Raw genomic sequence first — 25,943 nt, 5'->3', positions numbered from 1 at the left:
ATGCATGATACATAGTTGAGCAAAGAGACTAGCTGCTCAGAGAAAGTTTTAAGCAGTGTGGGGATAACTGGGGGATGTTTGAAGCAAGAAGAATAGACATTAAAACTTCTGGAAAGGTTAAGGCTCAGCAATGGGTTGTGAGTGACATTTATTTTCCTCTCTGTACTTTTTTGAAAATTCCAGCAACAAACTCAGAATGTTAGTGGAGAAGGGCGTATCATGGGGGACTGGGAAACAATCAATTTGCTCTGCCAGGAGTCATGGAACACTCTTGGAAAGAACCCCCACCCCCGGCCTCTGCTCTCTGAAGGGATGCTGGGGGGGGCATCTGTTTACTCTGAAACAGCTCTTACCCCTAAAAATGACCCCTCAGCCTGCATCTCTCATCCCCAAAACTTACAGGAGCCTTTTCATTCTTAATGACCTCATTGACAACATCTTGAATGTGAGAAGGAAGAAAAAAAAGACAAAAGGAGGTGTGTGTAACTGTGTCTGTGTGTGTGCATATGTGCGTGACTCTGTGTGTGTGTGTATGCATGACTCTGTGTGTGTGTGTGTGCGTGCATAAGTGGCTGATTGTGCATCTGCGTGTGTTCATGTCTCTCTGTGTATGACAATGTGTGTATATGAGTGTTTATGTTTGTGTGTGTGTTTGTGTCTTTTTTGTGTGTGACTGTGTCTATGTGAGTGTGATTGTGTATGTCTTTATGGTGTCTGCGTTTGTGACTCTGTATATTTTTCTGTGTGTGTATGTCTGGGTATGTGTGTGTGTGTGTGTGTGTGTTTGAGTGCTCTTTCGTAAGTTGGGTGCTCATAGACAGATGTGATTTTGGTGCTGTGGAAAATTACTATAGCAACAGGCTGAAGGGACAGCCCTGGGTACTGGGAGAACTCATTCAAATCTCTTATTAACTCTCAGATTTGGGGGGGGGGGGGGGACCTGGGCAGGGGAGGAAGAGAGGCAAGAGGCAGAAAATAAAGGCAAGAAAAAGACAGACATTGAGTGTTTTTGGTCTCAGCACAGCCAGACAGAGGTTAATGAGGAGTCTGGCTACCCCTGTGGAAGATTGCACGGAGTGCTTAAATGTGCAATTAAAATAGCATTAAGAGAGGTCAGTGTGCCTGAGCAGTTATGGGGACAGCTGTGGAGCTAAGGAAGAGCCTAGAGCAAGGCTTGCACTCTGAAACACATGCTTAGCCCAGGAACTGGGGCAAGGTGGCACCTCAGCTGCCCAGCTGTTTCTGGCTGTCCATGTGACCCTAGTTACCTGACTTCTCTCTCTGGGATCTGACTCTGACAAAGTCCCATGTCTATATGCGTATGTCTGCTTGGCCATCACTCTACAACAGCATGAACCCTAACAGAAAATGTCTGCCCTGTGGGAGAGAGCAAGTGAGGTGTGTTCAGCCGGGGTGTCCACAAGGCTAGCCTCTGACACCTGCTAACCTCTCTGGGCCTCAGCTTCTTCACCTGCCCAGTGGAGACAACGACAACCCTATCTGACATCACCTTGGAGAGGACTGTGCTGTGAAATGGCAGGGAGACACTTTGCAAACTGTTGAAACATTGTCAAAGCTGAGGACAGGCTGACACTCGGCACCGCACGTGAGTGGTGCTGTGTATACACTGTCTGACAAGAGGCCTTCACCAGGGCCTCTTAAGTCTGACTCTAGGCCCAACTGGTCTCTCAGCCCTACCTGGTGCTAAGTGTTTCTGAGTGGCATCATCATCCTGCTTTCTCTTTGGAGCGACTGGTGTCCATGGAAACAGAAGTAGACAGAAGAGATCAGCATTCAGATCCAGCCCAGGACCAAGGGACAGTCATAGCTCAAGTCAGAAAAGACAGGGGAGGAAGGATACACTATGCTTCCCAGCACCCAACCCAGCCAGGCTCCCACCTTCAGGAGGATGGTGTGGGACATGGAGGCGTTGGCATGGATGATGATGGTAGCTGTCTTGTCGTCCCGGATCTCCTTGAGGAGCGGAGTGGGGTCCCGCGTGTCATCCAGCATCCGGACTGAGAGTGTGTCCTTGGAGATAAGGAATTGCCGGAGCAGCTTCTCCAGGTTTAAAAGGCCTGGGGGGAGGGGGAGAGGAAGAAGCCCCTGAGAGTCTGCAGAGCCACCTCCACAGATGCTCCAGGAGGAAAAAGTGAGGCACAGAGTGTCTCAGGCTGGAGGCAGTTCAGAGCCAGTGCTAGTGAGGTCTTTAACCCCCAAGTAGGTTTCTCTGCCTCTTTGGCTTCAGTTATGCCATCTACTATAAGGAGCACCCAGAAGCTCCCATCAGCTCCCCAGTAGTCCCCTACTTTCAGAGTAGAACATGTAGCCCCTTCAGGAATGCAGCACAAGGTGAGACAGCCCCCAGTGTGTCGCTCAAAACACGGTGCCTACTAGCTGAGAACTTGATCATCAGACAGCACCAGCCCTGAGCCTCTTCCCCCACTTCCAGAATCTTCCCGTGTAGCCAGCTGTCTAGACCTCAGTCCCTTCTCTAAGAAGGACAAATCCTACGAGCAGGCAGCTCCCGGGCTGGGCAGTGTCAAATGCTGCACCTAAAACTCTTAGGTGCTCAGGAGGACCTAGAAGTGCTCCATCAAATCTTCCAAGAAAAGCCCTTGTTTCCATTGTGATGGTGGAGGAGCAGTTTCCTCTAGACCCTGAGGCCCAGGAAAAAGTCCAAGCAAGCCTCTTTTAACTCTCCAGAACTCTGTGGCTACTCTAGGACAAGGTATTATCATGAAAAACTAAAAGAAACCAGCAGCAAATCTGGGCTCGGAAACAAATGGCAAAGGGGGACTCCAAGCTAAGGATTCTTCTCTTGCCCACCACACCCAGATGGCTGATGCCAGGGGTCTTGGTGGGAAGAAACAATCCAGAACAATGTCACTGAGATTAGAGGGGCTTAATTCTGTCTGTCCCTGCCAAGGAAGGCATGGGGAGGGCAGATGTGTGGCGGGAGGACCATCTCCCCAGAGCCAGTAGTCTTGAGTCTGTTGGAAAGATACCTGCAGGCATTTGCTCACAAAGAAAGGACAGGCGTAACATTTATCAAACCTTATTATGCTGCGGCTAATGTACTAAAATTTTTTACATGGCTTATCTTATGTAAGTCTTCATAACAATTCTATAAAGTATTAAAAATCCCCAAGTTCTGAGGAGGATGGGAGGCAGAGAGGTAAGGAACACACCTCATGCTGTGGGCGGCAAGAGAAGGCAGGTTTTCTAGCACTCTAGGTTGCCTGTGCTGCCGGCTTCAGCGCTGGCTAACAGGAGCACTCAGTTCAGAGATGCCTTCACTGCAACCCATGCAGATTCTTTTCTGTACCCTCCTGAGGTCTAAAGACAATCGACAGAATTCAGAGGTGGCACTGAAGAGCATCCACCCACTCTCCCTGACATAAGCACATGCTGTGACTTGCCCGGTCACTCATGGGCGGGAGGCAGCATGGACTAGATTTCTCATTTTCTAATCTTCACCCAGCCCTTTACAAATGAGACCATGTTTTCTCTTGGCACATAGAAAATGGCAGCAAGGACTATGTCCACGCAGCACACCAGAGACATGGCTATGCACCTGGGCCCTTGAATGAAGCCAGCACTGGGTGTGCTTGTGTTTGTTTGTTTGTTTACAACCAGAAAGAGTGGTTTAGTTTGTTTCATTTTGTTTTGAAACAAGCAACCAGTCAGAGTGGGAGCTTGAGGGCTTGGATGATAGAGGAGGGAACCGGGAAAGGTGGAGGCCACCCATTTTCCTGCTCCTGTTTTGATAAAGTCCTTCTGGGAGCTGGGGACTGCCTGGTGAAGAATGGAGAGAGCTGGAATAACTTGCTTCACAAATGAGGGCCACAAGGTATGACCCATGTAGGCTCATATGTTTGAATCCTTGTTCCTTAGGTGGTGGAAACGCTTTGGAAAGATTGAGAGGTGTGGCCCTATTGGAGGAGGTGTGTTACTAGGGGAATCTATACACACAAACAGCAGGCTGGATCCTGCCCTCGGGAGCTTAAGTAATTCAAGTGGAAAGTGGAATTAAGTCACATTCCTGTTTTGTTTAGTGGCCTGAATGGGTTTGGACTTCTATGGGAACAGCCTCCTTTGGTCCAGCTGCAGGATGGAGAGAGAAGGTACTGTGTCTTCCTCTGAGGTGATGTCAGAGGCAAACCACCACCAGACGAATACTTGAACTTCTGATCCAAAGGCACCATTTTCACCAGGCAGTCAGGGTAAAGAGGACAGGACAGCTCTCCAGAATCCTGGCCAGGTCCTGGGTATGGGCTGATGATCACTGACGCCAGAGGGATTAAAATTCAGAAGTTGAATGAACCCCACAGACCTGGTACTTGGCTACAAAGAGGCTAACTGTCCCCTGAGCCCAGAATGTATCAAATGGGTAACACCATCAGTGGGGTGAGGTCAGGAAATCCAAGGGGAGACAGCAGGGCTGTAGGCAGACTGGTGAGGCCTGACAAAGGCAGCTGAGGGACCTTCAATCCCTTCACCCTGGCAGGTACACTGGGCTCCAATCAATCCGTGGCCACTGACTCCCAGGCTGCTCTGCTGTCCCTTACACAAGAACAGGACATTTCCTCTACTTGACCCTACATTCTGTGTGCTGAGAGGAGGGACTAAAGAGGAAGGCAGTGGGCATCCCTAAAATGCGAACCCCCCCAACCACCCATCAGAAGGTCATCCCTTCCCCCACCTAGATGGTGCCTGGAGTAGCCAAAATGAGCACAAAGACTGGGGCTTGCACAGTGCTAAAATATCACAAGGGAGTCAGTGAGAAAACGTCCCCAACTCACTACGCCACCATGCCCAGGAAACCAGGGGGAAGGTTGTCTGTCATAAAGAGTCAATAAAGCAACACCAAGGCGTCAGTCACCCAGAAGGGGCTCTGCAAAGCCTGTTAGCCTCTCGCTGTGATTTCCTGCCTCTCCTCCTGAACACCTCTCCTTTGTCTATCTTCACCCATCTTCTCCCTTCCCCAACACTTCCAGGGACAACCACCCAGTCCCTAAAGTCAATCACATAAAACATCTGTCGTCATACACAGTCCCCTGAATCTTCAAGGAACTCTGTCCTGATAAAGCCATTGTCAGTGGGAACTAACCTAATCGGAAAACCCACGGCACACATTGTCCCTGGAACACCGTGGCTTAGCAACGCCACACGCTGCACACTCTAGTGTGGCGGGTTTCCCCCTTGTGATCACATGACTTACTGTCACTGCCCAGCATCCCCCAAGAAAGTATAGGACCTAATACCATTAGCCAGGGAAGGGATCCAAAACAAAATTTCTAGTAAGTATGTGGGGGTGGGGTGTGTGTTGATGGCCACTGTCTTCCTCAATCACTTTCTGCCTTAGTTGTTGAGACAGAGCCTTTCTCTGGGCCAGAAGCTTATCGGTTCAGCTAGGCTGCTGCCCAACAAGCACAGGGGTTCTCCTGCTTTTACCTCCCCAGCACTGAGATTGCAAAGCACATGCCACTACTCCCAAGTTTTTATGTGGGCACTGGGAATCCAAACACAGGTCTTCATGCTATGTGGTAGCGCTTCACCTATGGAGCCATCTCAAAAATCCCTTAAGAATATTTTTTCACGGAAGGTGAATTGCTTTGGTGCAATGGTAAAGGTGGGAAAATGTAAGTTAGATCATGTTTATTGGGCCATCCAGTTACAATACTATGTACCTGAATGATTTCCCTCAGGGAAGGCAGGGAACCCTTTCAAACACCTCTTCATATCCCCAGTAAAGGGGGGTGTACCATTCTTGTTTTACTGGACTAAATTAGCAACCAGGGGAAGTACTCTGAGGCCAGGGGAGCAGCAGCGCCTGGCAAGACATGTCATGTTGTCACCAAGCGAGCAGGGTAAAGGAAAGAGAGTGGTAATGGGAAAGGCAGTCAGAAACACACTTGGTCATGGAAGCCTCGGGACCATGAGGGGTTAGACAGCACAGAGAGACAGGTTTGCTCACACTAGGGAAGTGTCTTCCATTTCACTGAAGCCATGAGCTGCATGTGTGGCAGTTTGCTTCCCCATCCCTGGAGGCAAAGAACCCTGGGAAGGCTCTTTCGTGGACTACTCTTTAGGGAATTGAACTGTGGATGGGAAGTGGGAAGAGAAAAAAGGAATGCATTTTGAGCTCAGGGCATCTCTGATTCTGAAAATCCAAAAAACAGGATTTTTTTAAAAAAAAATATTTAAAATTAATTTTGTTAGAGAACACTTTCCAGAAGCAGTTCTTTTTCACCATGTGGGTCCAGGGGTTTAAGCTCAGGTTGTCATGTTCGGTGGTAAGCACTCTAACCTGCTGAGCCATCTCACAGGTCCCAGAAGTGGATACTTTTGGTTCTGGGCAGTGGGGACTTGCAGAAGAGAAAGGATGCTCCCCTCGGTGCCGCTGGGTGTGTGCTCACTGCCTTTCTCCCCACATCTGGGTACTAGAACTAAGGCTTTACCAAGCACAGCTGCCCTCACAGGGGTTAAATTCTGCTCTATCTTCAGGCCTCCACCACCTCCACCCAAGTCTTTCTCTTTTGTAGGATCGGGACAGGATGCTGGCCTAGCAGCAGACATGTCTGCCAAAGCTGAGCTGAGGAGCCTGGGGAACCCATTAGTCTTGGTCAGGATCAAAGCGGATCAATGTGGAGCCCAATAGGCAGCTGCTCTGGGAGGAAGGGCATGGGCTGGTTTCCAGAACTGGAAGGCAGGGGCTCCAGGGCCAGGGGGAGGATATCAAGGCTGTGAAAGTACAGCCAGCATTGGTTACAGCCACAGGACAAGGATCGAGAAAGGTGCTTGAGTGATGTCCCTGCAGGGGACAGAGAGAATACAATATCAAAAGTTAAAATGGGCTAGGGGGATGGCTCAGGGTTAAAAGTCTGCGGCGTGGGGGCGTGGAGGCCCAGTTCTGATCTTTAATACTCTGGAAAGCCAGGAGTGGGGGCAAGTGCTTGTGACTCGGTGCTAGGTGAAGGGTGTACTCAGAGAGACAGGTGGATTCTGGCATCTCAATGGCCAGCCAGTTTCAGTCTCAGACAGAGAGACAGACAGACAGCAGATAGATAGATAGATAGATAGATAGATAGATAGATAGATAGATAGATAGATAGATAGATAGATAGACAAATAAAGTGGATGACTGGCAAGATGATTCATCAGGTGAAGATGCTGGCTGCCCTGTCACGCCCTGAGCTTGATCCCTAGGGCCCACAACAGCTCCTACAAGTTGTTCTGTGACATTCTCTCTCTCTCTCTCTCTCTCCCTCTCTCTCTCTGTCTCTCTCTCTCTCTTTCTCTCTCTCTGTCTGTCTCTCTCATACACAGACACACACAGAGAAATAAATAGATAAATAGATTCAAAGAAAAGATAAAGTAGAGTGACTGAGGAAGACATCTAAACATCAACATCTGGCTTCCACATGCCAGAGCACACCCACATATACCTACACACACACACATAAAATAAAATAAAGAAAATATCTATGTCTGCATGCTGGGGAGTAGCTCAGTTGGTAGAACACTTGCCCAGCATCCAGGAAGCCCTGGCTTCAACTTCCAGCACCATATAAATGGAGCAAGAGATCACACAAAAAGCAATTAGTTGTTAGTGACAGGAGGATCAGAAGTTCAAGATTATCTTTGGCTACATGGTGAGTTTGAGGCCACCCTGCAACACACGCAACCCGCAACCCACAACCCATCTCAAAGAAGACAATACAAAACAATATTTAGTTCAGCTGTTCCCTCAGCCTCACTTCTTGTCTCCTTCCACTAGCTGTCTCCCTCCATACAGCACTTGGCTGTTGGGAGAACTCCGTACCAGGGGTGTGGGGGGGAAGCACTGTGAAGTCCTAGGGGGAAGGCAGCTAATGCTGATGTACTCGCTAAGCGAAGGACCTTGGGGAGCATGGAGTAAGTTAAATGAGTGTGATGTGGTGCCTGGTGACCTTGACATGCCACATGCTGGGTTTTCCTCCCTTGCCTAGTGTCAAACTTGGGTTGAACGGCTGTCAAACTTCCTCTTTTCTTTCTCTGTAGAGGGAGGGGGTCATTTGAGATGCTAGGTCTTCTACTTATGTAGTCCAGGAAGGCTTCAACCTCAATATCTTCCTCCTTCAACTTCCTGAGCGCTGCTCTACCTAGCTGAAGAAGGCGGGAGCCCAGAGTGACTGGTCACTGAATGGTGGGGGACATGCTTCAGATTCAAGCATGAGAACAGTGCCTTTCACCTGCCTGTTGGGTCCCGTCTCCCACCTGAGGCTGTTCCCAGGAACAGGAAAGGTGGCAAACCTACAGAGCCAGAGGTCTGAGCAGGTGGGGAGCCAGCACAACTGTTCAACTCCAGCACCTGGCCTCCAGCTGCACCTCTCCCACGAGAGGTCTCTGGGCTCCCCACATGTAAACAAATGGGGTCCTCACTCCCACATGGATCAGAAGAGTGAACAAAGCCAAGGGAGGTGGGAACCATGTGACCTTGAAATTGGACGCCACCTCTGCTTTCTTCATGCGTATAATGAGACCGATAATAGAACCTGCTATAGTCGGCTCTCTGGTTTAAATGCGAGGATTTAAACTTCTTGGGTAATGTCAGGGATCAAAGCCAGGACCCGAGAACTCAAGGTTGAAATGAAATAATATAAAAACTCTCAGCACACAGTAAGTGTCACTGAGGTCCCAAGATCAGCCTGCAGGTACATGGGTAAGTTTGTTTTAAGCAAGAGGCTTCTCACAGTGGATCAAAGCAGTGGCATAGAGAAGGCCCATGAGTGCCCCAGCTAGTCTTCAAAAGGGTCCTGGGTATTAATCATAATGTCCCTGCTCAGTTCCCACTGCCTCAGCCAGTGTTGCAGGGTGAGATAACAGTAACCAAGTGGGCACGGTCCTCCAGGCACAGGTATTTTCCTGCCTAGTTACCTCAGTGGGCTTCCTTGTCTCCAACAACAGGAAAGAAGGGCTCAGAAAGGTGGGGTGATCTGCTGACAGTGAATGGTTCCTCTGGATTACCACAGCCAAAGATGGTGCTCTGTGTGTGCATATGTGTATGTGTATGTGTGTGTGTGTATGTCTGTGTGTATGTGTGTGTGTATGTGTGTGTGTGCACTTGTGCACTATGCATGTGTGTGTTTTCAAGTGTAGGTTGATTTTGGATGCCCTCCTCAATCACTCTCCTTACTTTTTGAGACAGGGCCTCTCAGGAGCTCAACGGCTTGGCTAGCCTGGTTGTCCAGGGGGGCGGGGGGGTGCCCTATTTCTGCTCCTCCAGCATTGAGATTGCAGATGTTCACCGCAGACCGGGTTTTCTGCTCCTCCAGCATTGAGATTGCAGATGTTCACCACAGACCGGGTTTTTAGGAAGGCTCTACGGGGATCCAGGCTTGAGTCCACCAGCTTGCATGGCAGGCACTTTCCTTCATCCCCAGGATGGTTCTCTTTCCTCTTAAGACAGAGGTCCTGCCTCTGTCTTAGCCACCACTTCCTCCTCTCATCACACCAAGTGTGTTCCCACAGCTCTCCTTGGGAGGCCTCAAGCCAACTCCTTTGGGTTCTGTGGGAGGACTAGGAAGGACCACTCACCCCATCTCTTCTCTTGGCCTTTCTCTAAGTCGGAAAAAGACTTATAGATGCTTCAATTTTTTTTTCATTAAAGAAAAATATTGTAATCTACTATGCATCTCTGCTTAGTCCCAAACCTGCTTATTAAAAAAATCTCCTTCTGGGAAGCATGAGCATAAGCGGTAGATTCCCCGTGGAATGATCCCTGCTATGCGATTCTGAGGGCTGGAAAATAGAATTAGATTCCCGTTCCTAATTCTACCCTCAGTGTCTCTTGGCCCTGCGTTAATAAGGAAGATGGAAGACGGTCTCATCCAGAGCCCTGAGCCACATCTCCCTGCAGCCCCTCATTTCCTCAGCCTTTGATTAGATTTTTAATCTTCTCTGCCCTTGAACTTCTCCTGACTGCCCCACCTTCCTCCCCTGGCCTGGAGGGTGGTGACAAAAGTCACAGCAATCGAGTGACTTCTCTGAGCAGAACATTATGCTGTGGCTGAAGAGCCCCTGAGCCTGTGGCCAGACATTCTCGTGTCTTCTGGGCCCTGGACTGCATTCAGTCTTGCCCTGCCCCTCTGCTCAAGGACGTAGGCACCTCTGCTCCAGACGTCTCCATTCCTACCAGGCAGAGCCCACACGAAAGCTGGGGTTGAATGTACAGATCTGGGGAGGGGGACGGTGCAGAACAGAGAGGAAAGCTTCAGCCTGAGAAAGAGGACGAAGAAGAGTCCTAGTTCTGCTGTGGCCTGACCTGAAGAACCTTAAAACCCCAGCACTGTTTTCTCTACTCCGGCATGACTGAGGAGAGGAGGGAATGGCATGATTCTAATGGAAAGAGTACCGAGCTGGGAGGCAGCAGTACCCAGCCAAGTACTCAGTGCTGAGTAGTTGTGCAACACACACCTGAGCCACAGGTTTCCCCATAACAGCTGGAGTAGAGAAATGGGGCTCAGTTTATAAGCAAGAAGGATTATGGCTTAGACACAAGTAAGGACTTCCTGACCGGTGGGTGAGACATTGTTAACTAACACTGAGGTAGTCTTCAAGGAAACTTTTGCCTCCAGATATTATGGACGGCTTTCTGCTGTTTCATTTAAAATCCCTGCTGTGTGAGTCTTGTTAGAGTGGCCTTGTGGCAATCAGTTCCCAGGAGGAGGCAGAGACGGGGAGGAGCTTGATTCTGTTACATCACTCACTGATGCTGGGTACCACACAGAGGGCAGAAATACAGCATATTCCATCAAACAGTAGCATCCTGTGGACTCCTGGACTGGCATCTCTGTGAGGCTCGTGGGAGACTATCTGGAGAATCACAGACATCGCGGAAGGTCTGTGCTATAAGGCACACCCTGAGTCACCACAAGGGGAAGAAGATGGTTTATCCTCTATTCATCTGTTTGCTTTTCGCCACAGAACTCTTTGTCCATCAACATTCACATCAAAGCCACGCTGCTCAAGAGAGCTTTCTGGGGTGCTACGATGTTTGGTCCCGGCCCTCTTAAGTCGATGACCACTAGCTACACATGGCTATTGAACACCTGGAAGGAGACTAGTGGGGCTGAGGGAGTAAATGTTTATTTTTAATGTAACCTTATTTTATTGTTTTTTAAAAACAGGGTCTCTCTCTGTTTCCTACGAAGGCTCCAATCAACAATCCTCCTGCCTCAGCTTCTCAGGGGCTCACGTTACATATGTGCACCATCATACCCAGCACTGAGATTTTAATTTGGTTTAATTCAGATTTTAAATTTAAATAGTCATAAGCAACCTGGGACTATTGCATGGGTCCACTTAGATCCAGAGGAACCCAGTTTGACAAACACAGGGGTATTGCTGACAGTACATTGAACTACCTTCCAGCGAACCTGGATATAAGCCTCAACTCTACCACTTAATAGCTGAGGGACTCTAGGCAAGGGGAGAGATCCTCTGGAGCTGTTTCCTCTTCACTGAAGGAGTCTGACCTTCAAGGTCCCTCAATGAACACAGGACCCATGTCTGCACTCCCTTACCTGCTAGCCATGGGTCTGGATTTTCTTCCTCAGCCTCTTTCCATCGTCTATCAATACTCATTCTTAACAGAACCAGCCCTTCCCCAGACACAGACCCAGTCTCTCTGCTGTCCATTCTGCTCCCTCGGTCTATAACTCTCTTGGGAATGGGGGTTGCCATGCTTTCCATACCCCTGGGTGGTTGTAATAATTAGGGTTAGATAAAAAAAAAATAGATAAAGCATAGAAGGCCAAAGCTCGGTGAGTATGTTTCCTGGGAAGCTCCAAGTAAAGATAAGCTGGAGGATAAATACAGAAGAACACACTTGGAGGCAGTCAAGTGTGGAGGTCTGCTGCCAGGGGTGGCTCCGAACTGTCATGCGGTTTTGCTTTTAGATATTACTTGGATTCTAGGACGGAGGGAGCCTTGCTCTGAGCAGTTCCGAGAAACTGAAGACAGAGCTTCTGGCAGAAGAGAGAACACATCCATGAGCACAGCCATGGTGACCTGCAGGCTCAGAACAAGCTGCAGAACTCCCCCGTGCTGGTGACATGCTAGCGTCAAGCACCAGGACACAGCAGTGGCCGGGTATCTGACCGACAATGAGCGGGGACACAGATGCCACCTGGGATACGTGGGCGCATATGTTGCTGGCTTGAATTAGCTAGATCTCATAAACACTGAATTTATGTCTCACAATGTGGAGAGACACGAAAAAAATGTATCTCCAAACCTGTGTTTGCAGAAAGAAAAAAGAAAATGCTTTATCAGGAATTGACCTTGGACCTTGTTCCATCAGCAAAACCTGCTCTCCGGAGGAAGATACTCTTCAGCTCATCAAGTACAAACACATTCAATTTTGTATCCCCCCCCCCACCTTCTCCCCGGGCCTCTTTGTATCTCCTTAACAATGAGGCTAAAAATGTGGGAATTGAGTTTGCAGGTACAAAAAGACTTGGCAGTTGGCCAATCTCCCTGCAACCTAATTCCGTGCCCAGGTAGTACAGGCAAAGGGTGCTTATGGGCACTCTTTCTCTTACACAGACACACACACAGACACACAGACACACACACACACACACACACAGAGAGAGAGAGAGAGAGAGAGAGAGAGAGAGAGAGAGAGAGAGAGAGAGAGAGAGAGAGAATTGTAGCTGCTTTTTGTCAGAACAGAATCCTAGGGACATCCCCAACACTTCCTTGCTTGTTGAAAGCCCAGGAGCCCACAGCCCAGTAGAAGAGAACGAAACCAGTGTGTCTGGGCATGCCGCTAGCCTGGGAATACGTACATTCTGCTTTGGCACAAATGAGGCAGGCGGTGGTGCAGTTGAAGAAGTTCAGGATCCCAGCCACAGCCACGCTGATGTCCGTGTTGCTGGGGTGAAGGTTCAGGGTGGTGAATCTCTGCAGCTGGAACCTGACAAACTCCTCTGGGGCCACTTTGAAATGAGGGACCTGGCAGGAGGAACAAAAAAAAAAGAAAGAAAGAAATGGCAGCAAGGAGGATTCAGAGGGAGTGGGAGGGAAAAGCAGGATGGGTGGTGACCCAGGCTGTGGCTCAGCATGCCTTCTTTCACGTAACACCTTTGACACATACCACAGGACCCTCGGCTCCAAGTCCATGGGAGTGTGGTGTGGTAACACCTTTGGGAAGACCCATTACTGGTCACCCTTTGGCTAGAGACCTCTGCGGTGTACGAGTCCAATTGCTGTCTGAAGGCACAGTCCTTACAGTTTATTATCTGTGGTTAATAGATTGGAGCAGAGATAGGATGAAGAGGCAAACCGTTGAGAAGAGGCCTTCAGTCCAACCCTACATAGCTGGTGTACACTGGATCCCAATAAGCTTTCTGGGTAAATTCCAGGGGTAGAATGTCGATAGGAAAGAATGTGAGGAGCATTCAGAGGTCTAGATGCAGCCAGACGGACAAATGCCTTTCCTGGATTCATCAGAGCAATGCTGGCTTCCTACCACACGCACCAGCGATGTTTCTGGAAGGTGCTGTCTTCCCTCTCTTTGCTGGGAAAGAGATATTAAGAGGCATCAGTGGCGGCTTTATTGACAGCTTAGGCTATTTGGTAGGTAATAGGAAAGTTAAATCGTAATAAGCTGCCATCCACCTTGATTTTATTCAGACACTCTTATCCCTGGTACTCAGAGCTGCAAGAGCTGAAGTCGAACGTGAGTTTGTACCGATGCAAAAAAGCAAGTGAGATTGAAAGTAGACAGCAGGAAGACTTTCCTGGCAATGAGGGGCTTGGCTCCTAGAATGGATTAGTCATACACGATTATGGACGTTTCCTCCGCTAGGCTTTGCTCAGAGGCTGTGCTCCAGGGGTCTGGGAGAATGCTGGAATAGTCTCTGTAGGATTCCACCACCTTATCCTTTTATGATTTAGGGAGAAGCCTGCCAGAAACCAGAGCTCTTTGGAAATTGAGACAGGAGGAGAGCAAAGAGCTAGGAAAACCCGAAGAGAAAATTACTGAATTCAAATGGGCTTAGCCCCTGAACCACATACAGGCACAACCATAGTTTGTTGTTGTTGTTGTTTTTTCCCCAACCAGGGATTGCCTGATGCAGAATTGACAACCGCCTGGTGGTGCGTTTGAAGGATGGCTCTGGAGATCAGAGCTGACCCTGTGCGTTTTGTGGGGGTCTTTCCTCCTGCTTGCATTTTGTAACCCGCACAATCGCAATCGATCTAAAACGAGTAACATGTACACCTTGAAGGCAAGAGAGGTGACAGATGATCCGGATGAAGGGCAAAGCCCTTCAGGTGACCTGGCTGATTCAGATACAGACATTGGGGTCTGTGGCTTGACTCCTCCCTGGGTGACAGTCATCCTGCTGGGTTCCACTAGCAGCTAGCCAAAAAAGCTCCACCCATTAGTGTCCCCATGGAGACTGTATGCTGCAAGGAATTCACGACTTCCGGCTCTGAATTGAGGGTGGGGGGTAGCATCCTTCAGGAAGGAGAAAGGCGCATGGTTTTGGATTCTACAGATTGGCTTGTGTTTGGCCTCTACAGTGTGGTTTGGGGGCAAACCATTAAACCTGGCTAAGTTTCATCCAAACAGAGATGACCTCAGTTGCTTATGAGAATTCAGGAAGAGAGAATAGGATTCTGTGTCCAAAGAACAAAACAACCCCAAACCCTCACCCCCAGTCAGTGCCTGGACAACGCTTAGGATCCCCTGCTTCTCTCTACTCCAATTGCAGAAATTTCCAGAAGCCCCTTTAGCAGCACAAAGGGCAGAGTGGAAGGGTCTCCCCAAAGATGGGGCAAGCAGTGAATCACTAGCAGGAGCCAACTGGGAGGCTACTGGGGAGGCAGGCTCTGTGGCCTGGGCAGGGGTAGCTAGGCCTCACCCTGCTGGTTTGTTCTCTCTCCTGGAGAAAAATCAACTCATGATTGGTTCTTTATTGCAAATTTATCCCAAAAAGTCAGCACAGTGGGGCTGAGGGGAGAGCAGGAAGCAGCCAGCCATGGGGGTCTCGGAAATATTAGCAATATTTAAAGGTATGGGACCCACAGCAAGGATTCCAGGGCTTTTCCCAGGGAGCCGGGCCTCATAAAATATTAACCAAAATGCATAATCTGAGTGGCAGACAAGGTCGCTCTTGAAGGAATATGACCAGACGAAGGAGGGGTAACTGCCTGGCTGCTCTCTGGGCAATGCCTCCTGGTTGGATGTGGGGGGAGGGGGATGCTGCAAATTAGTGGCTCCCATGACCTCTGTCCTGAAAGGTCACACGGTGTGGAGGGACTTGCACGCCAATGTGACACAGCTCCAGCTCCACGGCAGGGCCATTCCGGAGTGGGGACTGGGGGAAGATAGGCAAGGGCGGCGGATAGAGTGTGGTGGGGAATGAGGGAGATAAGAGAAAGGAAAAGGAGTCCATCAGTGAAAGAAAGTGGGAGTCAAATGTTGGCAGCCTCGCTGGGTGAAGATCAGAGCCAAGGCTTGAGTTACAACCTGCCACCTAACACACTTGACTATTACCTGAAGCACGGCAAGGAGGACTTAGATTAAATGTCAGCTCCTGGCTGAGCCTGTGAAATGCTGCAGGGATTGTGGCAAGACAGAAGTGGCTTTGTGGTCTGAGCTGGCCTAAGACACATCTTCCAGGATAACTGAGAGGGGGAAAGGAGGTTCTGGGGGTCTGGGAGGAGCAAATTTAGCCTCGGACAGGGATGGCTATGGCCATAAGATACTTGAATGTAACAATTCTGAGAAAGGCCGGAGATCCAGGGCCTACTCACAAAGTCCTGATGGCAGAACCAAGAGGTCAGTTCTAGGAAGCATGGGTAGGTAGAAGCCTGTCTGCGATTCCCCACTTTGTCAGGGTGGTTGCTGTGGGGAGGCTGTGGGGATGGTAGGCTTTCTCTGAAAGGGCGCCCAACTCTTTCCCAGATCCAGATGCTTCTACTACAAAATGGGCTGCAGAGTCAAGCCTCAGGTCTCTAACATAGGTGGGAGATGGTGCTGTCTTCCCATTCTCCTCCGTGAGACGGAACTTCATCTAATTCCTACAAACTGGTCCAGAAAGCCTTTGGGCCACAGAGAGGCTGGGAGTCGGGAGTGGTGGTGGTGGGGGGGTTCTCTTGCCCACTGTCTTCTGGGGATGTATTTTCAGGAGAAAGGCTCATAAAGATGTCTACAATAGGCAGAGTCTCTAAAGTCCAAGTTGCTAGGAAACCTGTCTTCCAGGATGCTTTTCTCTTATGAACTGGAGCCGGAGAGAAAGGCCTCCACACTTATGCCCAAAGACTCCAGCCAGAGGTCATACCTGTGGACCAACATCACGCTTGGAAGAGCAAATGCAGGAACCAGTGAATAGGAAAAACAAAATAAAATCTCTTTTCTCATGCACTCAGAAAACAGAGGCTTTTATATTTTATTCTCATGATAAAATGGAGCAGTGGCTTCTTCCCCCAAGGCATTCTTACCCAGAATCCTAGCGAACAGACCATCAAAAAGTGGCCTGTATCTATGAGAGTGCTGAGCTCAGACCCCTGCCCCCTTCACCTCATGCCAAACCTCCAGCCCCCCCCCATCTCTCTGCATAACAGAAAGGCCACTGAAGGAACTGTCCTGCCATGGGACCCTAAGATACTGAACTTCGCTGGAAAATCTTGTGGGCAAACATCCCTCCATCTCTCCATCACTTAGAAAAAAAACCTTTCCACCGGTGGCCACTCTATGTCACATTTGCGTCGATGTGTTAATAGCATGGCCTCCTTGGGCCCTTCTTGCACTCAAAGATTCAGCCGATAGGCTGGACCAGCCCCACACTCACCTCCTTCTCGCCACAGATGTTGCTGATGATAGAGCTGGAGGCTGGGCTTGAGGATGGTCCCAGGACAGCCACTACTCCCTTGGGGAGGATCTGACACACTGCAGCCAGGGTAGGAGAAGGATTGGGAAAGAAAACATGGAATTCAGATGATGCAGCTAAACTCTGTTCTAAGTAAGTCCTTAGATCATTACCCAGTGTCCTCACCGACTGCCCATGCTCCACCAGGGCCCCTTTCCACCCCTTCCAAACCCAAGTCTCTCCTTTTCTCCCTGGCCTGCGAGGCCTCGGACAGTTTTATTGGTGTTTATGGATAGTATTAAATGAGGAAATGACCCAGGTTATGACAACATACGGCCCCAGCCAACAGGGGGTATAAATTGTCTGGGCCATCACCGAAGGACAGAGGTAATGGAGAACCAAAGGTGCCCCCCACACTCTCTCTCTGGTCTGCTCAGGACTGGGGGAAGCAGCTGCTGCAATTTAAGGTCCAGGTGGTACCAGAGTGGCACCCACATTCAATCTCTTAACACCTCAGATGCAAAGACAGCAGAGGAGGAAGAAAAGCAGACAGGGAGGGGACAGAGAGATGCCAGTAGAGAGGGAAGAGGCACACAGTGGAAATCAAAGTAGGCAGATGAGAGAGAGAAGAGAGCGAGCAAGGTGAAGGGAGTGTCGCCTTCCAGGGCCCCTCTCACTGCCTAGCCCCAGAGCTGGCTCACTCCTCTGCTGCCTGGGGGTCTTGACCTTGCTTTCCTTCATTTGGGAAGGTACCCTTCCCTCCTGGGCTGTAGAAACTCACCTTTCAAGGGTTACCTGGACATCTTCCTTCCCCAGACCTGCTCGGTTCCCACATTCCTAGTCTATACCTCTCCTCGTAGACTCTTTGTGCAGTTCGGTGTGGTCCAGAGTTCTCCTCTCCTCTCCCTGGATTTCTCCATGTTCTTCATGAATGTGCATGCATGCACACGTGTGTGAGCATGTGCATGTGTGTGCATGCATGTGTGTGTGTGTGTGTGTGTGTGTGTGTGTGTGTGTGTGTGTGTGTGTGTGTATGTAATGTGCAGGCCAGAAGTCACTGTTGGATGTCTTCCTCTGTTGCTCTTCACCTTAACTTCTATGACAGGGTTTCTCCCTGACCCTGGATCTCGCTAGCTTGGCTAGTTTGGGAGGCTGGGCAGTGAGCCCTGAGGACCCACCCGTCTTTGCCCCAGCACTGAAGCTACAGGTGCATATCATTAGACCCAGCTTTGATGTGGGTGCTGGGCATTCACACTCAGGTCCTCACGCTTGTGAGGCAAGCACTTGGCCTGTTAAACCATCTCCCTAGACTCACTCCCTCACTAGATTGAAAATCCTTCCAGGCAGGCCATCTCTCTAGGCGCCTTGATGTCTAGCACAATGTTTTCTAGATAGGACCTCAGATTGCATTCATGACTGACTGCTGCATGATGGGACATGTGGTCAGAAGAGGAGGGAGAATTAAGATTACCCATCCCCATCAACGCTAGAATGATAGAGACTGAGGAGAGGAGGAGAGGAGGGAAGGAAGGAACAGAAAGAGTCTGAGCTCATTCTCTGCACACATCAGTCATGTCAGAGCCCAGATGCCATCCTCTGGCTGCATACAGAGGCTTCTACTACACATCAGTGACGTCAGAGCCCAGACACCATCCTCAGGCTGCTGAGGCTTCTACTGCACATATCAGTGATGTCAGAGCCCAGATGCCCTCCTCAGGCTGCTGAGGCATCCACTGCACACATCAGTGACATCAGAGCCCAGACACCATCCTCAGGCTGCTGAGGCATCCACTGCACACATCAGTGACATCAGAGCCCAGACACCATCCTCAGGCTGCTGAGGCGTCCACTGCACACATCAGTGACATCAGAGCCCAGACGCCATCCTCAGGCTGCATGCAGAGGTCTCCATTGCATAATTTGACACTGTGCCCCAAACTGAAAACCCAGGTTCACACACATCACTTCCCAGAAACTGTGTGTGAGGAAAGAATGCATGCTGGTGCGTAAAGGAAGCCACCAAGCCACACAGCCAATCAACCGCACGGGGCACAGGTAGCAGGAGAGGTCTCCAGGATTCGAATCAACTGAGTTGTGGGTGTGCCGTATGCACTTTAGATCTGCTAGACCCTCTCTTTATCTGTGGAATCCCAGAGCAGCAGAAGACACAACAGTACTGAAAGCATACAGCCTGGCGGGCAGGACTGACCTAGGAAGAACAGAGCGAGCAGCATGCAAGCCTTTCCATGCCTGACTGTGGAGATCCCCTGCTTGCTGGATGGTTTCCATGTCATCCCAGCAAGACGGTCTTTGGAAGGCATCCGCCCTCCTGACGCTGTGACACACATTAGGTTACATCGCCAGTCAAGGTCAGAGTCAGCTTTGGGCTTCAAGCGCCTGGCCCCATTCACTGTACAATCTGGTTCTCTACAGCTAGACCCTCCCCTAGTTCTCTCCCCCGCAACTGTAGTGCGCCCTTGCTCATCGAGGGCTCTCTCTGAACCCACTTTGTTCGAATGCATCAGCTTTTAGGCCACCCCCACCTGTCACTGGTCCTCACCCAACTCTCTTTCCCAACATTGGATCAGGCTGCTCTTGGTACTTCCTAACACTGCTGCTGCTTCTCATCTAGTTCTGAGAGTCTCCTCCTTGGCTAATGACTCCTTCTTCCTTATCTGCTTAATCCAGGTTTTACCTATGCGTTCCTCTGTCTGGACAAACTTATCCTTGCTGACTTTGCCCAGATGATGCTACAATTGCTTATGGTACAAAATCAAGTTCTAATCACTGACCCGCCTTAGCCATGGTGTCCACCCTCTGGAACCTCCTATTCAACAGGACAGAGTTCTGCATGTATGAGCGTGGACTCTGTTGCCAAACTGCCTACTCCTGAGAGGCTGTCAGATTCCCTGTAGCTGGAATTACAGATGGCTGTGATCTAGCAAGCATGCCAGGAATCGAATTCAGGTCCTCTGTAAGAGCAGCAAGGGCTCTGACCTGCCGAGTCATCATCCCAGACCCCAAAATGTATTGATTTTTAAAGTTAGCCACCAAGTGATGAATCCGGCATTATGCCATTGTCAAACACACACACATGCTCTGTTCCTGCACATCCCTCTTCTCACACTGTGCTCCTCCAGCATCTCCTGCTGATCCCCTTCCTCCCTGGAGGAAGATTCGTTTTATTCCCACTTTACAGGCGAGGAAATGGAGGGTAGCGTGTACATAACATATTCAGTGTCACGTAGGTAACACATGGCTAACCTGATCTTGACCTTAGAGGTCCACTGACACCAAAGCTCATGTTCTTAACCACCATGGTTCACTTCCCTGAACTCCTGAAGGTCAAAGGTCACAGTTACTCTTGATTCTTCCACACCTTTCCTCTAACTGCACTCACTCATTGGGACTAAGCTCTGCCCACCTGACCTGACCTAAGGGGTCCGTCTTCAGGACGCTCCATTTCCAATCTTTTCTCCACACCATGGTGTCAATTATAATCATAAAGCATTGATCTGTTGCTCTGCTCTGTCTTATGTAATCCTGGCACCCTCCAGCCCTTACAGTTACACACCAAGGCATCATATCCTAGCCATACCACAGCCTTGTCTTTTCTCATGGGTAACTGGAAATAACCATCAGGGGACAGTTATAAAGAGTGGGTCATATGCCCAAATTATTTAGGCATTTAAAATGTATATGAACAACTAATAATAGTATTAAAATTATTTATGCAATAATATTAGGAGAATTAAGTAGGATATAAAATTATATGTGCATCTACATGAAGCCCAAGCTAAGCAAATACTGGGGCTAGTTATGCACTGAGGAATGATCCGAGGAAGACATGATTAGTGCCAACATTTACCGGGAGATAATTATGGCCTGTTCAGAGCACGTCTTAGGAACGGATTTATGTAATTCCGAAGCAACCTGCTGAAACAGGTACAACGACCGTGTCTTCACTTTACAGACACAAAAACAAGAGCAGAAAATGAAGGAATAGAATACAGATTGGACAGCTCGACCCCTAGCCCCAGCACTATCTCCTAAACCACAGCCTTCCACAGAGAACAGCAATTAACTGGAATGTTCGATGACACTGCCTGGCCGTGGGAATGTTCTGTGGTTTTCTTCCTTTTTGATTTCTTCGCTCTCTGTAATGAGCATGTATTCTTTTTATAATAATGTTGTAAGGAATGTGATAAAAAAAAAATCTCCCGATGACAAGTAAAACTTAAGAGGTCTGATCTGCCTGTCACCCTGCCTTCGCATCCCCGCCCCCCACCCCTGCCTCCTCCCATCCCCCTCACCTCCTCCCACACTGAGCCTGTCTCTGTCTTCTTCCTCCAGGCTCCTGAGCGGTTGCCTCTACCTAAACCAGGTGTTTCCAACCTGACCAGCTGCCTGTGTTCTGCGGGAAAGAATCAGGAGTGTGAAAGAGAGTGTGTGTATGTGTTGTTCATTTTTCTCTGTGAACCTAGTTGAAATGTAACATTTCCTTTGCTTTCAATGCATATAACAAAGCACAGTGTATTTGCAGTACATATGCCTTTGTCACCAAGAGAAATCACCGATATTTTCATATCACATTACGAGTGTCATTTATATTCATGACTAGTTCAGCCTTGTTCTAGTGGTTAGACCCAATACTGGGCTTGGCTATGAATACGTTAATAAATCACAGATATTAATACGTCACTATTAAAATATTTTAGCTGCTTTTCTATATAATTGGTTTCCATGGTCAGCTATTTTATCCAATTTAAAACACGTCTCCAAGGCAGGGTTCTTTTGCATTCTCTGCCAGCCATGGTCTAGACTCTCCCTTGTTCTTCTGCGCAGGAAACTCATATTGATCCATAGCACCCAGTTCAGATCATGCCCCCAGGCAAGAAAGCATCATTGGGTCCTGCATCTGACCCAGCTGCCTGTAGAAACAGGGCAATTCCCTTGTTCTCTAAATGCCTAGCCAGCTTATGCCCCAAGCATACTCATAATGGTTCTCAGCAGAGGGATGCTTTTCTAAAGATAAATTCTTATAGAAGGTCACAATCCCAAATTTGGATGCGTTTTGTCAAAATAGATGGTAACATCTCCTCTAAGTAGACAGATGTGCGGCTATTTACCAGCTAAGCAGCTCTAATCCTAAAATCCTAAATCCTAAATCAGAAACTTTCTGCGCACTGGTGTGATGCTCAAAACACTTAAGATAAGGGGTTTCTGCCTTTTGATTAATAAGAATTCTCAACAACTAATGTCTGTGCAAACAGTTCAAATCCCCACCTCCACGCCGCCAGGAAACACATCAGGTACTAAGCATTTCACTTAAGGGATATTCAACCTGTGCAATATGTGACTGTAAAATACATTTGTCTGCACATGGGTCAGGACTGGACACATTCTCTAGTGTCTGGCCTGTGCGCCATGTGCACTTCCTGCAGTCTCAAAAGTTCTGACTTCTAAACCTATCGGGCCCCAGGAGCCTGGAGTCCTGGGCATGACTTTCTGAGCTCCCCATGCCCACATCCATTTGTCCATTGGCTCACTGGCTCCTATGCTTTTGAGGATGGGGAAGGGGCATCTGTTCAGCCCTGACAAAAGAGGAATTGCTTACCACACACTTGCTCAATTGAACTGAGGTAATCCAAGATGAGTTCAGAGAAATGGAACAGTCCTCCTCTCGAGCAGTATGGCCTGGGGAGTTCCTGAGACAGACAGAGCTCTTATTCCCTATGAAGGATGCCCAGCTCAGTATTAATGGGAAACATCCACAAAAGGCCTCATCTCTAGAACTTCTGGGTCCTGATCCACAGGCCAAAGACACCAGAATGAGGTCACCAAGAAAAGGGTAGGAAGAACATCAATGAAGAGAAACAGACAGCCCTAACTCTGCCTCCACGGGAGTAGAAGACTCAGGAGACAGACAAACAGAAATAATGCTGCTATAACAATTCCATTCTGTTTCCCAGCCAGCAGAGGAATCAGGATGGAACTGTTAGAGCAGCTAAGAGAATAAAAGACTATGATGTGGAGTCACAAGCCCATGGAAGAACTTCTCTGTGGCTCCCAAGCCCATCTGGGAAGCTGGGCTCACAGCAGACAGGAGCAGTGCAGGATGGGAAGGGTTGGCCGTGAGGCATCTAGTCCATAGGGGTCAATCCAGGTGCTACTGAACGCAGGTCCTTGTCCCTGGCCAGGTAGCTCTAGATGGGCCACTCAGCTACTCTCAGGTGCTGAGCATCCCAGTTTCACAGGGCTGGGGGAGCCACGGTGCAGAAAACTCCAGGGGATGACTCAATTCTTGGCACAAACTCACTTCAAGGTGAAACTGGAGAGCAGAGGTGTCTCCTTGTTCCTACAAACACATCACTCTGGGAACACATCAAGAGGCCCCACCTGTCCTGCAATCAGACAGCAACTGCCTCGGTTTACCCTGTAACAGTCTCCTTCAGCACCAAAGCTGTCATGGATACCCTAGTTCAGTTCTCCACGGTAGGTGCCCAGCTGGATGAATAGGACTTGCTAGGTGAGCCCAGAAAAGAAGTCTCTGAGGGATGAGGAGTACAGCTTTCAGCACTACCGTGCTCCACAGTGGGGCCTGCTTCCAGAACCCCCCTCCCCCTCAATAGTCACAAAGCACTTCAGAAGGAACAACACCGTTCCCCGGGGCCGCCCGTGCGCTAGGCATCCATTTGGCGAGCGCACTGCCACTGAGAGCGAGGCGTGAATCTATGATCGCAAGAATGGGGAAAAGTTGCTGGGAGCTCACACCAGGCCATGTGTTGCTCCGAGTGTGCTAAACTCCTCCATTCTCACACACTCCCCACTACCCTTAGGGAGGGAGAGTGCGAGGCACACCCATTTACGAAGAATTTTGATTATTCTCCCATGAAGACTTGAAGGAATAGGACATGAGCCCAAAACGTGGCAGAACCAGGGTTACAAGCCCGGGGCATTCAGGTGGCCCCAGGCCTGAGTGTGAGTGCTGGTGTCTAGTGACCTTCATATCTGACCATCAGCTATGCCTGCTGTAAATTCTTTCAAAGACACATGTTCATCCGCTGCTTTGTCCCACTGTCCCCCTGTGGTCAGGCGCAAGCCTGTGCTTGGGCTATTGTGCCATCTACCTGGATCTCAGTCTCTGTTCACCTAGGACAGTCCAAGGCTTTCCCTGGACTTCCACTTGACCCTGACGAGACCCCTGTCTGAGCCACTCACTCTCTGACACACCTTTCAGGACAACCCAGGACTTAAGTCACTTTTAAGAATGCGTGTTCCTTAACTTCTTTGCCAAGAACACCAGGAGCCTCAGTTTCTTCATCTGTGAAGTGAGAGGGCTGGACCAGGTTATTTCTGAGCACAGACACTTGGTGTGTTTCTGAGTCCACACTGTGCACCCCAAAGTGGTGAACTCTGACAGCAGAGCATAGCGTGTTTGAAGAATGACTCATCACATTTTTTAAAAATATTTATTTATTTATTATGTATACAATATTCTGTCTGTGTGTATGCCTGCAGGCCAGAAGAGGGCACCAGACCCCATTACAGATGGTTGTGAGGCACCATGTGGTTGCTGGGAATTGAACTCAGGACCTTTGGAAGAGCAGGCAATGCTCTTAACCTCTGAGCCATCTCACCAGCCCGAAAGATTTATTTATTAATTATGTATACAGCATTCTACTTGCATGTGTCCCTGCAGGCCAGAAGAGGGCACCAGATCTCATTACAGATGGTTATGAGCCATCATGTGGTTGCCGGGAATTGAACTCAGAACCTCTGGAAGAATGACTCATCACATTTGCATCGTGCCTTTCTCTTCTAGCTTCTTCCTACCCTGGTGTGTGTGTGTGTGTGTGTGTGTGTGTGTGTGTGTGTGTGTGTATGTGTGTGTGTATGTGCGTGTGTATGTGTGTGTGTATGTGAGTGTGTATGTGTGTATGTGTGTTTGTGTGTGTGTATACACGTGCACGTGCATGCATGCGCCCCCACATGCTTATGGAGGCCAGACATCAACCTTGGGTCTTGTTTCTCAGGCACCATCCATCCTGTCCTGTTTTGTTTGGAGACAAAGTCTCGTACTGGGCCAGCAAGTATTCTAAGCTGTCCAGTGAGCCTAGATCTACTTCTCCCCATCTCCCAAACACTGAGATTTACAGGCATAGCGAGCTTTACCTCCTGAACCATCTCCTCGGGTCCTTTGAACTGATCTTGAGGCACACTGGCCCTCAATTATCAGAAGCCACCCTGAATCACTGGAAATCAAAACCACCAGAGCCTTCGAGAAGCCTAGAAAGTGAGGACTGAAAGAGCCCCATGCCAGGCACTCTGGAGCCTTCTGAGGTCCTGGTTCGCCTGTGTGCCTTCTGGGTTTCAAAGAGAGACGGTGTGGACAGCAGATGGTACGCTTGGCCTCACAGAGACAAGCAGAGGTGAAGGGTTGACAGAGAGGCCCCTGCTTCTAGCTCTACAGTAAATTAAGCCTCAAACTGGCTCTGGCAGTGGCAGGGATGCCTACGGGTATTTGGGTGGTAAAGGGTGGTGCTTAGCTCAGCTCTAATGCATGCACCACAGGAGACAGAGTGATCTATGGAGCGGAGGACATGGATGCCTGACACGTTTTAGAATCTCCTTGCAAAAGGAAGGCTGTGATGGAGATAAGATAGAGCAGAGAGGAGGAAGGGCAGAGTGGGAGGGAAATGGCCTAATGGGTCGTGTCCATTTCTCTCACTTCAGATCTGTGAACCATGCAGGGGGAGTTAGCAAATCAAACATCTAGAAGCCTGAGGCGAGGGTGGTAAAAGGGCAGCGGTGGGGGAGGGGGGAGTCCCGTGAGTGCAGGAGGAAGCTTTGGAAGTGACCCTCACTCTAACTCAACCTACTGTCTGAAAACCTGCCTGTTTGAACCAGACTGGATAGGGGTTGATTTTTCTCCTCGTATCCTCCCGGTTTCCAGTCGGCTGTTAATTAATGCCCTGTGTGATACTTTCCAGCTCTAAGCCTCGTGTGCAGCGCACAGATGAGGGGGTGACCTCTAGATTCCAGCATCTTCACCTCCGTTACACTTCCTCA

At 49.3% G+C, this 25,943-nt stretch overlaps 1 protein-coding gene across 3 annotated transcripts in view; it reads right to left on the bottom strand.

Annotated features, from left to right (window-relative positions):
* The window catches only part of Grik4 (glutamate ionotropic receptor kainate type subunit 4), a 431,671-nt gene that overhangs the window by 141,407 nt on the left and 264,321 nt on the right, over positions 1–25,943 (bottom strand). For all 3 annotated transcript variants that reach the window (XM_075966267.1, XM_075966270.1, XM_075966269.1), the window contains 3 exons: positions 16,854–16,951; positions 12,840–13,005; positions 1,900–2,078 (listed from right to left, as the gene is read on the bottom strand). In XM_075966267.1, the coding sequence (XP_075822382.1) occupies positions 1,900–2,078; positions 12,840–13,005; positions 16,854–16,951 (443 nt within the window). The remainder of the gene's footprint in view (positions 1–1,899; positions 2,079–12,839; positions 13,006–16,853; positions 16,952–25,943) is intronic.

This window comes from Microtus pennsylvanicus, chromosome 3 (assembly GCF_037038515.1).
Source record: "Microtus pennsylvanicus isolate mMicPen1 chromosome 3, mMicPen1.hap1, whole genome shotgun sequence".
NCBI classification, from domain to species: domain Eukaryota; kingdom Metazoa; phylum Chordata; class Mammalia; order Rodentia; family Cricetidae; genus Microtus; species Microtus pennsylvanicus.
The sequence above is the reverse complement of the archived record's forward strand: the minus strand, read 5'-3'. Positions and strand labels throughout refer to the sequence as shown.